The 14,956-nt window shown below is 46.1% G+C and overlaps 1 protein-coding gene across 1 annotated transcript in view; it reads right to left on the reverse strand.

The window, feature by feature from the left end:
• Positions 1-9,152: 9,152 nt before the first annotated feature.
• The window catches only part of LOC146785365 (C-C motif chemokine 20-like), a 37,024-nt gene continuing 31,220 nt past the window's right edge, over positions 9,153-14,956 (reverse strand). Inside the window, exon 4 of the mRNA XM_085634358.1 lies at positions 9,153-14,551. Within this exon, the coding sequence (XP_085490484.1) occupies positions 14,524-14,551 (28 nt within the window). The 3' untranslated portion in view covers positions 9,153-14,523. The remainder of the gene's footprint in view (positions 14,552-14,956) is intronic.

Raw genomic sequence — 14,956 nt, forward strand, 5'->3', positions numbered from 1 at the left:
GTGGTGGTGAGACGAGTTGCAGAAGCCCAATCTCCGTTTTGGATATCATTGCCTTTCCTGTCAGCTGGAGGGTGCCCTGCAGTGGTTCCTTATGGTTTGAGATTATCGACAGAAGGGCGTTTGCTAATGGAACTGTTTACGCTACAACCCTTCTCGAATTATTGATGTTGGTCATTTTATGTACTACATCGAGGACTAAAGAGGACCTTCAGGAACACGGAGTGTACACCCAGAAGTAAGACGGAGAATACGAGGTACGGGCGGCTCAGAGTCGAACTGGCAGCGGAGGGTTCGGAGGATAAGCTGAAGTGAGTAGTGTGGCGGCACTCACGGGAAGGCAGCGGACTGTGTGACGTTTCTGCCGGCTGGCGCGTTAAACATTCTGTGTGGAATTGCAACGTTCGTGAGGGAATTGTGGAGGAATTACTCACGTTTCACTGGCCACGGCGAGGAACGGACTGTTTGCATGTCGGTGAGGGGATCTTCAGGCTGGGAGCATTTGCGTTTCGTCGAGCAGCGCTGGGGTGTCTTGATGCAGCGGGAGTTCAGCGCGACGTAAAGAAAAAATCCTGTCAGCTTTCCGTCAGACGCCTCCCTCGCAAAAGGCTCCTGTTCCTGATGTAGGCGGGGCCTGAATAACTTTCACCGGCAAAGAAAGAGGACTGTAAGCAAAGAATTAAACAGCTAATGGAGTCAAGGTTCTATGTACAGTGTGTACTCTTGAAGGGGCGTTTAGGTCTCACACTTTAAGGTTTAGTGAGGCAGCCCCTTGCTCTCCCTTGAGGCTCACTGGTAGCGTTTAGTTGCTGGTCTCTGGCGGGGTAGAGTATACCCCATCACTTCTAGGGCGCTGCTCTGGGCCTCGCTGTAGTCGTCTAGTGGGGAGGTATTTACTTAATTATTTTTGGGTGCCTTTCAAACCTTAATACTACACTGCAGTAGCGTTTCACACATATTAGACCATGGCAGGAGCAGGAATGAGTCAACCACCCCCATTCCTGAATGAGTTAGGGGAGCCTGACATACCTTGGAGGAGATGGGTAGGAATTTTCAAGTCCTATTTAATCGCCATTGGCGGAGGGAACTTTTCTAATATACGTAAGCAGCATATTTTATTACACAACTTAGGAGTGCATGGAAGGAAAGTGTACGAGGATGTCACAGGGAGATTGGTTGAGGATGAACCCTTGGAGGAGGATGAAGGAGTGGATGTGTACGAGTACACTTTAAGGAAATTGGGTGAGCACTTCAAAGTAAAAATTAATGTGGTCTTAGAGAGACACAAATTTTTCAAACGTAGTCAGAAGAAGGATGAAAAAGTCTCATCGTACATAGCTGTGTTAAGAGGCATGTCAGCCACATGTGAGTTTGGGGCTCTTACCGATTCACTTATAAGGGACCAATTAGTGAGGTGTACTAATGATGGAAAAGTGCAAGAGGAGCTGCTCACTAGGAACCCCGATCTGGAAGAAGCCATTAGCATAGCTAAGGGGTTAGAACACACTGCACAGTGCATGAAAGAGATGAAAATAGGAGAGGCAGGGAAGAAAAAAACAGAGCACAATGAGGCGTCGGTCACCGAAGCTGTGTGTGTGGTGGAGCATAAACATAAAGAGGAGGTAAATAAGAAGACAAATAGCTTACAATGCTTTAGATGTGGTAGCCATAATCATTTGGCGAACAACTGGAAGTGTCCTGCAAGAAATATTGTATGTAGGAAATGCAACAAGAGAGGGCATTTCTCTAAAGTTTGTAATGTGTTTACACCCAAAGTGCATATGGTCGAAAGCAATGAGATGAGTGATGTCACAGATAAAAGTTATATTTTCCAAATTGAGGGGGAGTGTATAGAAAATGATACTGTATATCCCACATGTGAGATCGGGCTGGATGATGTGGGGGTCAAGGTTTATGCGGATTCTTGCTCTCCATTTACTCTAGTTGAAAAGAGAGTGTTTGACGAAAAATTTGGAAATTACGGCATGATGTTAGAAAGACCAGACATCTCCCCTTCAGGTTACAACAAGATTCCTATACCCCTAGAAGGCATGGTGAGGATGAGGATCTCATTCAAAGACAGGCACACAGTGGGGAAGGTATACATTGCAAAGGAGGGGTCGAGCCTGCTGGGATGGAAACACCAGAAAGAGCTGGGAATTAAGCTAGATCCCAACAATAGGGAACAGGTATTACTTATGGAAACACCTGCGGATAGTGCAAGACTTATCAAGAACTATCCTGAAGTTTTCAATGAGGAGCTGGGGTTGCTCAAGAACTATATGCATAAGATAATACTGAAAGGAGGAGCTAAGCCTGTGGTTCACAGAACGAGATCAGTCCCTTTGTTAATGAGAGAACCGTTAAGGTTGGAGTTGGAGAAATTGGTGAGACAAGGGGTCATCAAGGAGATTGAGAGCTCAGCATGGTTGGCGCCTATTGTCATCACGACTAAGGACAGCGGTAAGAGCATTAGGCTCTGTGTGGACTTGAGAGCTCTTAATGGCAGCATAGTGGTGGACAGACACCCCTTGCCTAGAATCCATGAAATGTTAAGCACTTTGCAGGGAGCGAAAGTGTTTAGTGTCCTGGATCTATCATCCGCTTACTATCAAATAAGATTGCACCCAGAATCACAGCCGTTGACGGCTTTCACGACGCCCTTTGGTAACTTCAAGTTCCTAAGAATGCCGTTTGGTCTGGCATCGGCAGCTTCGGCGTTCCAAAGAGCCATGCAGCATGTACTAAAGGATTGCCAGAAGTGCATGTGCTTCCAGGATGACATACTGATTTATGGCACAAGTGAGGCGGAGCACAAGATGAATGCCGAAAGGGTCCTAGGAAGATTGAAGGAGGTAGGATTTACAACTAAGGAGAGCAAATGCAAGGTGGGGGTCACATCAGTAGAATATTTGGGACACATAATATCGGAGGAAGGAATCAAACCCAATCATAGTTTGGTGGAAGCAGTGAGAAGCGCGCCAACACCGACGAACAAGGAGGAAGTGCTTTCATTCCTCGGTCTGGCGGAATATATGGCAAAGTTCATCAAGAATTTTGCCATGATGGCCCAACCCTTGAGAGAAATGCTTAAAAAAAATTGTGAGTTCACGTGGGCGAAGGAACAGGATGAGGCAGTAAAAAACATAAAGGAAGCCACAGCCACGGCGCCGTACATTGGAAATTTTGATGTAAAGAAAGACACTATGATTACCACGGATGCAAGCAGCAAAGGAATAGGGGCAATGCTGTCACAAAGTACAGAGGAGGGTGTGAAGGTGGTGGCTTTTGCTTCAAGATCCTTGACAGCTGCAGAGTCCAATTATTCAACCATTGAGAAGGAAGCATTGGCGGTTTACTGGTCGATCAAGCACTTCAATTTTTATGTGTGGGGTATGCCATTTGAAGTATACACGGACCACAAACCACTTGTGGGGTTGTTTGGGAAAAAAGATTTGGAGAACGTAACGCCAAGGATTGCAAAATGGATCCTGGGATTGCAAGGATTTAACTACAAAGTAGGATTTGTCCCAGGACAACAAAATAAAGTGGCAGATTTTCTCTCAAGATCACCTATAAAAAAACCTATGGAAAAGGAGATGGTGATGGAGGTGAAGATCCCTGCGGTGGCAAGAGAGGAATGGGATCAGCAAATGGACCAGGACATGATCCTAGGCATGGTGAGGGGTCTGGTGACGAAAGGGTGGCCCAACAGGTGCAGGGACCTGCCAGAAAACATTCAACCGTTCTGGAACGTAAGGAATGACTTGTCCATTGAGGGGAGACAACTGCCCAAGTCAGGGAAAATTGTACCTCCTGAGGGGCTAAAGTCTAAAATAATTGATCTCACCCATGAGGGACATATGGGCAGGAGCTTGCGCAAGGCTCGTCTGAGAGCGGATTTCTGGTTCCCAGGAATGGATCAGTTAATGGAGGACAAGGTGAAGGATTGTTTCGCGTGTAGCATGAGTGACAAGTCAAGAAGCATAAGACACGCTCCACTCATTCCTGTGGAAATCCCAATGGTACCATGGGACAAACTCGGATTTGACATTACGGGGCCTATTCGGGCCAAAGGACCACAGGAGTGGTACCTCTTGGTAATCATTGACTACTATTCGAACTGGATAACCTGTAAATTCGTGAACACCATCAACACCAGGACACTGATAGAGTTCATGAGCGAATTATTCTCTAGAGAAGGGATTCCCTCATCCCTCGTCACAGATAATGGTGTACAGTTTGTGTCAGAAGAGATGAGAGAGTTCCTTGAGGACATGTCCATAAGACATGTGCGCACGCCCCTTTATTGCCCTAAAGCCAATGGGAAGGTAGAGTGAGCGAACAGAATGCTAAAAGAATGCATACAACTGGCGAACAATTCAGGGTTGGCCATTGAACCTGCCATTAGAAACATGCTCTGGGCCTACCACACCACACCCAGTCTCTCAACAGGTCATACCCCCTTTGAACTGTTGAGGGGAAGGAAGGCAGGATCGAAATTGTCCCCAAATTGGTTGTGCCCAAAAGAGATGGGGGAAGTCGACAAGGAGGAATTCTGGAACAGTTCGGTAGCCCGACAGAGTAAATACCAGGAGTGTGATGACAGGAAGTGGGGGGTCAAGGAGAGGTCCTTTCATCCAGGGCAAATGGTGCACATCAGGAAACCAGAGATCATGAGGGGAAAGGGGGGAAAGTATTACCCCCAGGGAAGAATTAAGGAGGTCAAGAGAAACGTGGTTGTCATGGAGGATGGGAAGAAATGGAGTATGGACAGGGTGGCAGGGGACGAGAGGGAAAGGCCCAGTGGAGAGTGCCCCAGGGGACAAGGCAATGAAGAGAGGGTGGAAGTGACACAACCGAGGAGAGGGGGCCGGCAAAAGAACGCTCCCAGCTGGCACCAGCACTATGGCATGGGGTAGCTGACTTATCTTCTTCTCCCCACGGAGTATCCTTGAGGCCAGGTGCACTCAGCGATTTTGTGTTGTTTTCTTCTTTCCCCAGGTTAAGCAGACCTAGTGATGCTCGTTTGCATGGGGGGAAGATGTGTTGTAGTTTCTCCCACTTGGTACAGGCCATGCACCCCCACCCCCATGAGGACATTGGTACAGTCGTGGAATGTTGGGAGGAAGGCCACCTTAGAATGTTGATGTGGGTGCCTTCATTGTACTTTGACATGCCTGCATGACCTACAAGCTGAGGATGCTGTTATGTTATAACTGAATAAAGAGTTTAACTACTTCACCTGCGTGACTCCTCTCTACACTTACCTCATGTAGCATGCAACCGCGTGACATGTATACTAGATGTTTGCTACATATCTGTACTTGTTTGTCCTTTATGTACCGATTATCAGCTTTCTTTTCTTAATTATAATTTATTATGTACCAGTTTCTTTTCATCTATTGAGCTACACTGCATTGGATGACGACAGGTGCTAGTCTACACCCTAAAAAAACAAGTAGGCCTGCCTCCACATATGTATGAGTTATATGTGGGTCCAGTGTTTGACAGAGGAAAACTGGGACATGATAATAACAGCACAAAATCCAACCAAATTAATTCAGGGCATTAACATAGGGTTAGTCCTGATGAATGTCCGAGTCCTTCTGACTGGGTATTCATAGTGCTGAAACATGTTGACGAGAAATTAAGGTGCAAGGGTAGTAACTCTCCCTAAGGGGTAGCTTCTAGTTACTAAGCGTACCATCAATTATTCCCCTATGCGTGCTGTATAATTTTAATGAGCTATGAATTGCCGCAGATCTACTACTGTATCTCTTGTGTATCACACGCAGATTCATGTAGTTAGTGTTTGTAATGATACTAAAATATCAAAAACCCCATAAAATGTGTGTTTTTTTTTTTAAAGGTAAACTGGGATGACCTTTAGGTATTTTTCATCTCTAGACTCCGTTAGGAATAATATTCAGAGTTCCCTAGAATATGGTTGAGTCCACTCTGTTTTATAGGGAGCAAGGTGAGACCCGATCATGAAGCATGACACCAATGGGGTGTTTGAGGGTCCATAAATAAACTTTTTAAGTTGTACTGTTTTCTGGAGAAACAAGTCGGAACAGAGTCTTAAGGGTGGTAGGATACCTTAGTGTTAGGCAGATCTTTAAACAGCCATATCTTGGGCCCCATTCTGACAATTGTGATGATCTTTGGATTGTTTGTCTCCTGATAGGGAGCTCCAGCATATTGGTGCATTTTCAACAAGCCTTCTGGCCTCCGATGTGCACTTTGCAGGAAGCTGGTCTTACTGTCTCTGTGCACCAGCTTTTTTCTCTCCTGGCTCTTGGTGCTCCTCTCCTGCTGTTGGGGGCTTCAACAATCCGTCCATCATTCCCTTTGGTTTTGCGTTGGGGGCTTCTTAAGCAGCTCCTCTGCCATCAGCCAGTAAGGAATCCTTCCTTCCCACACTCCCAAACCCCAGAACCAACTGGCTGTCTTGCAGGGCACTAAGGGTGGCAGTTGAGTCCAGATTTTCCCCAACTGGTCCTCACGGGGCATAAGTGGGTCAATGCAGCTGGCCCTGGACAGACCGACCTAGTCCTGCTGGGTCAGCTGTATGCAAAGTCATTGGTGCATCAGGTTCATCGACTGACTTCTCCTTTTAGATGTGCATCATTTTTCTATTGTCACTTTCCTTGTCCAGGGTCTTGGTCTCTGTTTCTCCCTTGCGCCAGGGTAATGTTCAGCATTAATTTCTACATCCTACTTTTACATGTCTCGCACCCTACATTTATAGGCCTAGTTAGGGGTGAAATATTAATATTCAATATTCAAAAGTAATGTTCAGGCTTGTCAAAAGGCGTTATTTTGACAGATAGAATTAGCAGTTTAAAACTGCTGCAGGCGTGTTACCTGTGAGCAGTTACCAGGTTGTGAACAATGGTAGTATCTCACGTATAGCCTATGTACCTGCACACAAGCGTGTGCACATGTTCAATTATACCCATTCCCAAACTCATTGCCTTTGCTGCAGCAACCTTATCTTAAAAGGCGAACACTGGGGGTAATCACGCTCAGTCAAATTACTTTAGAATTACAGTGAGTGAGACTCAGGTAGAAAGACTCATCCGCAGTAAAGGTCCAAAAACCAGGTGGTCAAAAGCTAAAAATCCCAGTGGGCTAAAAGGGTGGAACCTATTCGTAGAAGGTACAAAGCTATTTCTGATCAGTCAACTCGCCCGTCCCTCATGAAGAAAGAAAGTGACAACTGTGACAGGTAAACTGTGGCCTTGTTCATTTGTCAATAACTCCGTCCGTTGAAAACAATCCTCCCGAGTATCGCCCCTGGTTCAACTTGAAAAACCAGCCTCGTGTCTCTCGCCTCGCTAGATGTTTCAACCATATAATTACAAGAGCACAATGCAAAGGCCCTTTCTTTGGCATATGTATTATTTACCTTACGCATGCCACTATATGTGTGGCATTTATTGAATTCGTTATCGGTTTTAAGCTCAAATGTAAAACAATTACAACTAGTTCTAAACACTGGCTGGAATTAAATTTGAACCAGGTTAGTATTGTATCAGAATATTGTGGCCTATACATCGCGTGACAAAAATATTGTGTCCTAAATATTGTTTACAAAATATCGCCTCATTGAAGTTACCAGTAAACTGTCTACACCCAGTCGAGTTACTGTGGAATCAAAGGTACGGTGGGCCTGATTTACAAAGAATTAATGCAGTGCGGTTCTGCAAGCCATTTGGCTGCGCCGCACTGCGTTTATTCCGAAGCACAGGGATGGGTCATATCTACAAAGATATGGCCTTTGCTCTCCCCTGCACTGGCGCACAATTAGCTGCCATGCGCTGACGCAGGCACTCTTGCTCCATAGTGCAAGGGTGCCTGCGTTGAAGGGAATGATTGTTTATGTGTAGGTATGTGTCCCGTCCTGCACATAAACAATCTGAAAAGGCGTTTTGAAACTTCTATGTGTGCTGCTTAATGCAGCACACATAGTAGTTGCAAAACACAATTTTTTTTACGATTGTTTATGTGCAGGAAGGGGCACCTTCCTGCACATAAATAAACACAACAGGTGATTTCCTTGTTCTATGTGTGCTGCAGAATGCAGCCCGCATAGAAAGAGGAAAATAACGAGGAGAAATGAAAACATTTCTCCTCGTTGCACTTGCCTATGCCTCCCCTGGGGAGGCGTAGCATTTTGACCCATTTCCAGGTTTACGATTTCTCGTAAATCTGGAAATGTGGCAGAAGCCATGGGTGTTGCGTGGGAACACCCAAAGCAACACCCATGGCACGCCCCTTTCAACGCAAAAATTTGCATGTAAAGAGGCCATCTTTACAAGGACACGAAAAGCCACGCAGGGTGGTTTTATGTGTCCTTGTAAATATGGGGCAAGAGATTGCACCGGTGTGCGTCACAAAAAGTGATGTACCAGCAGCGCAAAGGGCTTGTAAATAAGCCCCAGTATTTCTATTTCTTGTATGAGAGCGAAAAAAAATTAAGAAGTCCCTGATGAGTGGGAAGGCAGCAGTATCCTGGGGAGATACGGACCTACCTGAGTACACGTTTTCCCATCTGCGAAAATGCACCCGGTGCATTTGGAAATGGCCCCACAATTGGGAAAAACATGAGAACTCGACCTGGTGAATTGGTCAGTTCAAGGGCTTGAAAACTTGTGATGCCAGGTAACTGGTGGCAAGGGGGAAGGAACAGGGGGATGGAAGGGATACTGACCGACATAGTTAATTCTGTCCCTCCTCCCCTCTCCTGGGCATTTCGTAATTAAGCCCTCAGAAGTCGGATTTGGGATAAGTTTGAGACCTAATTAAGAGTACCACAGAGCCGTGGCTTTCCTGGGAGCAGTTTTGTACTAGAGTAATATGCTAGAAGTTACAGCGGGCTCTCCATTGAGAATGTCAGTCAATAGGTAATGCCCCATACAAGCCTTTCTATGCATTATCCCTATCTCCTTCCCATTCTCATTTAATTTCTCTGAGTCCTGTGGCAATTTTCTGAAATCAGGATCAGATCAATTTGGGTGAGGTGTGGATTGTGCAGATGCAAGCAGGTTTCTAGAAAAAGTGCGTGACTGATTTATTTTCTGAATTCTACATTAATTTATCAGTAGAAAAAATAATGACTCAAGACAGATTCACGCATGGGTTAAGGTTTTTTCATAAAAATGATTTTCATTTCTTTTTATTCGACTTCACTTGGTGGATATTTATACATAGGAGGACAAAATTAATAAAATCAGAGTATACAATAATTGTATAACTGCCATACAGACAATTATTATTTGACAAAACCATGCGGCCTGTAATTCGATCATCTTGTATATAGTGAACAGTGGCTATTGCATAAAGAAAAATCTGAAAATTAACAACAGTTCTAAATCATGAAGGAAATACATTTCTGATGATTTAGATGTCTTGAACTGTTTACTGGTATTCAACCACGCATTTGTCCACTTAAGTTCAGTGTACATTTAGACCTTCAGTGGCGAGAAAAGTCTCTTAGTCATTATCAGAACGAAAAACAAAATTGATAAACATCTATTAGAAGAACATACATTTTTACAAAAGTAATGTTATATCACTGAAAGTATATTTTCGAAAATGGTGGCTCCTAAAGAGACTTATTCTTTGACAGTGTAGAACAAGTAAAATGTGAATTCGATTGAGTCTCTACTATAATTGAAAACAGTAGAATAATGTGAGATGGGGTGAAAATCCTACATAATTATATTGCATATGAAGGTGCATCAGTTTCAAAATGGCTTACCAGAGGGTGTGCGTTTTATTCAGAACATATTAAAGGAATTTAGGGCCCGATGCACAAAACTGTAACAGGTCAGCGGTCCTATTGTCCGCCCGGCATGAGCCGGATATGTCGCACCCACGTGCTCGGGCCGCTCAACGTCATTCAGCCCGACTATGTTACTAGTGACACTGTCTTATTATTTGTGCATTCCATTCCCTGAATACGTGGCACGAGGGCACTTCACTAGGCCCACCTCACATTGGCGATGAAGGCGGAGACGAGCCTACACCCACGCGTCACCGCTGAAACACCGTCAGCGCTACCCTGGCCTCTGCTGCTGTCACTGGTCTGCCTGGGAGCTGCCTGCACGTGACGACAATGCGCGCACATTGGAGGCAGCTGGAAGGTAGGAGGGCAGCCCCTGCACCACCCAGGAGTCTTTTCCCGCCTGCGCAGGATGCATGCAACGTCTTTTCACGCAGAGAACACACGGCCAGGCCCACGCCTACACACGTGGCAGAGGAGCCTTGGACCATCAAGCCCTGCACCCCGCACTACCACTAGAGGGACAAAATGTCCCCCCCTATGATACAAAGCCCAAACAGGAGGGCCAAGCAGGAAAGAGGAACAGGGGAAAAGTCAATAAAAAAACAAGAGACAGTACACAACACCAGCACAGAGGAAGGGTGAGGAGCCCAGACCCTCAAACCCAAAAGGAAAACAAAGCAGGAATACCATAAAGGGGACAAGAAGACCATAACACACCTACAGCTGCCCAAAGAGGTTGACCAATCCAGACAACATGGGAGATGAGCCCAATGCAAACCAGCAACCGGCACGCATGGTCATGCAACATGCCCACACAGGGGTCCTACCCCCGTTCAGCGAGGTAGCTGACCCTATCACCACATCCCCACATTGGAAGATGTGGCTAGGATGTCTAGAGAATTACTTTGTGGCAATGAGAAAGACAGATGGCCCAGTAAAACGATTGCCACTTCTCCACTACGCAGGAGAGGAAGTGTATCTCCTATTTAAACACCTACCGAATACCAGAGCACCCACCGATTAAGACGCCGTCGTGACGGCGCTCAATCTACATTGATGCTTTCCACGCAAGGCTGCAATAACTGACAAGCACCTACACAACCGATGACAGGGCCACTGCGGAAATCTGCGCACAAATAATCCAAGGCTGCCACAGCAAGACATTGCGTCGGCGAATGCTGAGGCAACCAAACATAGCCCTCAATTAAATACTAGTTCCAGCCAGAACGCATGACCTCTCTGCAGCAATGGCAGATGAAATGGACCTAGCGCTGACACGAACACCAGAGAAGAGCATAACTGTCAAGATTGAGCGAGCTGATGCAGTAAGAACATGAGACAGAGGGAGTGGGCAGCGAGGCCATCCACCTCAAACCCCAAAAGGCCAGTGTGGGCACTGTGGACGCGAGGAACACCCCAGTCAGGTGCGCCCCACCGAAGGTCAGACATGCTTCCACTGTGGAATTCTAAACCATTTTGCATCGGTATGCTGAAAGAAGAACCAACAGGGAGACAACAGAGGTGGCAAGTCAATCAGGAGAATGGTGTGCCAACTATTGAGTGTCTCCCTTGCTCCAACGAGCAGCGCCAAAGATGACGAGCAGGCCACCTACCGGGTAGACGACACATCCACAGAAGATGACGAAGTCGAGACATACCTAGTCTTGTTCACACAGGAGTTGAAGAAACAAAGAAGGCCGCAACCCACGTGCACCATAAGGATAGACGGGTCGGAAGTGAAGGCGGTCATTGATACAGGAGCCTCACTACACTACCACTACAACTGTCCACGTTATCGACCAAGAGGCCAACACACTGCTCAGCAGCCACGACGCTGAGGACTTAGGCCTGGTGACCTTCGCGAGGAGCTACTAAATCAATTTGCAAGCCTTTTCGAGGGCCTGGGATGCATCAAACGGGCCCCGGTAGAACTGCACATCGAGCCCTCGGTGACTCCAACAGCACTCGGCCAAGGGCAAATCCCCTTCCTTCTCCGGCTGTTAGTAGAACAGGAGCGGCAGAAACTGGAGGACCAGGCAGTAATTGAAAAGGTGTTGGCCCAACCTCCTGGGTGTCCCCGATGGTTATGGCAGAGAAGCCGCGACAACCGGGAAAATTTAGATTGTGCACCTAGATTGTGCCTCCCTAACAAGGCGATCCGACGAGAACTTCAAATCACACCCACGATGGACAACATATGGGCTGTCAACGGGTCCCAGTGGTTGTCAAAGCTGGACCTGAATGCGGGATATCACCAGCTGGTCCTGCCTGAAGAGAGTAGGTGCATTGCTACGTTCAGCACTCACCTGAGGCTGCGGCACTATAAATGCCTCAACTTTGGAATTTCCTCAGCAGCCAAGGTATTCCAGGATACAGTATGTGAGATCCTGACAGGACTGCCAGGCGTACTAAACGTTAGTGATAACATCCCCATCCATTCCACCACCGCGGATAAACATTACAAACATCTCAGAGCCACGTTAAGACGCCTCCAGGAGCATGGAGCCACCTTTCACCAAGAGAAGTATCTCTTTTTCCAGAGAAAGATAGAATTCTTTGGATACATTTTCAACAAGAAAGAATCCAGGTGGACCCGCGAATGCCCCAAGCCATAAAGGACATACTACCCCCCACAACGGTGTCGGAAATGCGGAGGTTTCTTGGAGTAGCCACATACTCGGCCGTCTCATCCCGGATCTGGCCACTATCGCAGAACCACTATGGAATCTCACTTGCTCAGACACCAAGTGGAAGTGGGAACAGCAGGAGGAGGCAGTGTTCCAGAGAATCAAGAACACTCTCCTCAACCACACCACCCTGGTGTACTTTGACCATGCCAAACACACTGAACTCCTCATGGATGCCAGACCGGTGGCCTAGAGGTGGTGTGCGCGCAGGAGCAAGAACCCGGAAGGTGGGCCGCGTTAGCCTATGCCAGCAAGTCTCTCTCTCCCACGAGACACGCTATGCGCAAATTAAAAGGGAAGCCTTGGCCATTCAGTGGGTATGCTGGCATTTCCACCTATATATCTGCGGCCAGTCATTCAAGGTTGTAATGGGCCACAAGTCTCTAGTACCCCTCCAGAGAGTCAGAGCCTCACCCTCCCCACGAATCTACCGCTGGGGTATTGGATTGTAACAATACCAAATGGAAGTGATGTACCGGCCATGCATGAAGAACCCGGCGGATTTTCTCACTCGACACCCATCTCCAAAAGAACACTGAGAAGAAGCACAAGAGGTCGAAGCACTTGAGGCACACATCAACATGATCTCAATGATCACGTGCTCCAAAGCCCTGACCCTGGCAGACATCACAGCAGACAGTGGACCCGGTCATCGCCAAGGTGCGCAACGCCGTCCAAGGAGGCAACTGGCAACACTTCCTACAGACCGTTAACGACTGGTCAGGGCAGAAGAAGGAATACATCACCAAGATGTGTAGGATACGTAACAAACTGAGTGTGACCCGGGATGGCATTCTAATGCGAGGATCACGCATCGTAATTCCAGCAGGCCTACACCACCACGTCAACCAACTGTCCCATGGAGTGCACCAGGGAACCAAGAATATGAAAGCCAGAATGAGGGAGAAAGTCTGGTTCTCAGGACTAGAAGAACAGACCGTGAGGAGCTGCCCAGAGTGCCAGCTGACCAGCGCGCCAGATCGACCGGCGCCTGTTCAGACAGAAGACCTTGGAAAGGCCCCTTGGGAGAAAGTAGGTATCGGCTTTGGGAGCTTCCCTGATGGCCGGCTGACCCTGGTACACCTAAGCCAGTTTTAACTATTTTTGTATCTTTTTGCTCCTTTTATTTTTCTAGCTTTTTCTAAATTGGTTTGGGAATGTTGCTGTATTGCGCTCTTAACGTTAATGTTGCCTGGTTTTGCATTGAGCTTGAAATCCATTTCACTGAGGAATTGTCTACTGCTTCTGACATTGCTATCAGAAATTGAGCTGAGATTTTGTTACAGCTTTGTTGTGACTTACTAAAGTGTATTTATTAAGTTGTTATGGGTAACTCCCTTCCAAGTTAACATCCCAGTTTCTATCATTATTGTTCCGAAAAGCGAGATTACGTTTTTCACGTAGGTTCTGATGGAGAGATTGCAGACACCAGTAGTCTGCATACAGTACAGAAAGTTCTTCCCCCAGCTATAATACAGTTGGATTACAATAAAGCTCTCTGATGCAGATCTTCGTACTGCATTTCTCAAATAATGTTTATTGTTTTAGTATTTGTTTCTCACAAGGAGTTTTTCCTAAGACAAGTATACACCATTAATACAATAACACATTTAATAAATACAAATATTATTAGCTACCTGCACAAATAGATTAATGAGGCAAAAGAAGATGCAAAGACTACATAGAACATCATGTAGGAGTCAAGAGTGAAACAAAGAAGCTCTCAAGTTCAGGTACAGAATGTTAGGCAGCCATTTTGAAAACACGGCCTAGTCATCCGCATTCTGTCTCCAGTGTATGGCTTTATAACTTTAAGAAAGGCTTGATACACCATGAAGGAACCATGCTTATATTTTTGTTCACACCAGCGACAAGGCAGGCTGTATCAACTATGGTTTTAAGTATGTTTTGATGCAATATGAAGCAAAATGTGCAAAAGCCGTCATGATTTCCATTGAAAATAATACAGTCAACTGATGTGGCATTGTTGGCCAGCAACCAAGAAAGTCAGTTCTGTACTCCTGTTCTGATTCAGAAGTCGTCTTAACCACTTCTCCCCCGATTGGTCTTTCTGCAATAAAAAAACCAAAGAAAGAATCAGACAAAGTAAATATTACTATATATGTGCTCTTCTCATATGAATTTTGCAAAGCTCATCTGGTTTTCATGAAGATTATTAATATATGAGTCCTATGTCCTGGTAGCATCCTTTTGGCAATAAGTTGCACACTGACAACCCCCAGAATTCTGGGAATCCATGGACAGTCCTTGCCAACTTCAATATCTATGGAATGAAAGAAGTGTATGAAATGTGGCTACGGCCATCAAGGAATCTGTCAACATTCATCACGTCCATCGGATTCCAATTTTCACAACCAGTAGTATGGAGAAAGACTGAAATAGTTGGTTGCCACAATTTCAAGGTCTATTTAGGGGTGGGAAATAAATTCCGTCTGCGGAGTTTGTAGAGTTTTGC

Source organism: Triturus cristatus, chromosome 11 (assembly GCF_964204655.1).
Source record: "Triturus cristatus chromosome 11, aTriCri1.1, whole genome shotgun sequence".
Classification (NCBI taxonomy): domain Eukaryota; kingdom Metazoa; phylum Chordata; class Amphibia; order Caudata; family Salamandridae; genus Triturus; species Triturus cristatus.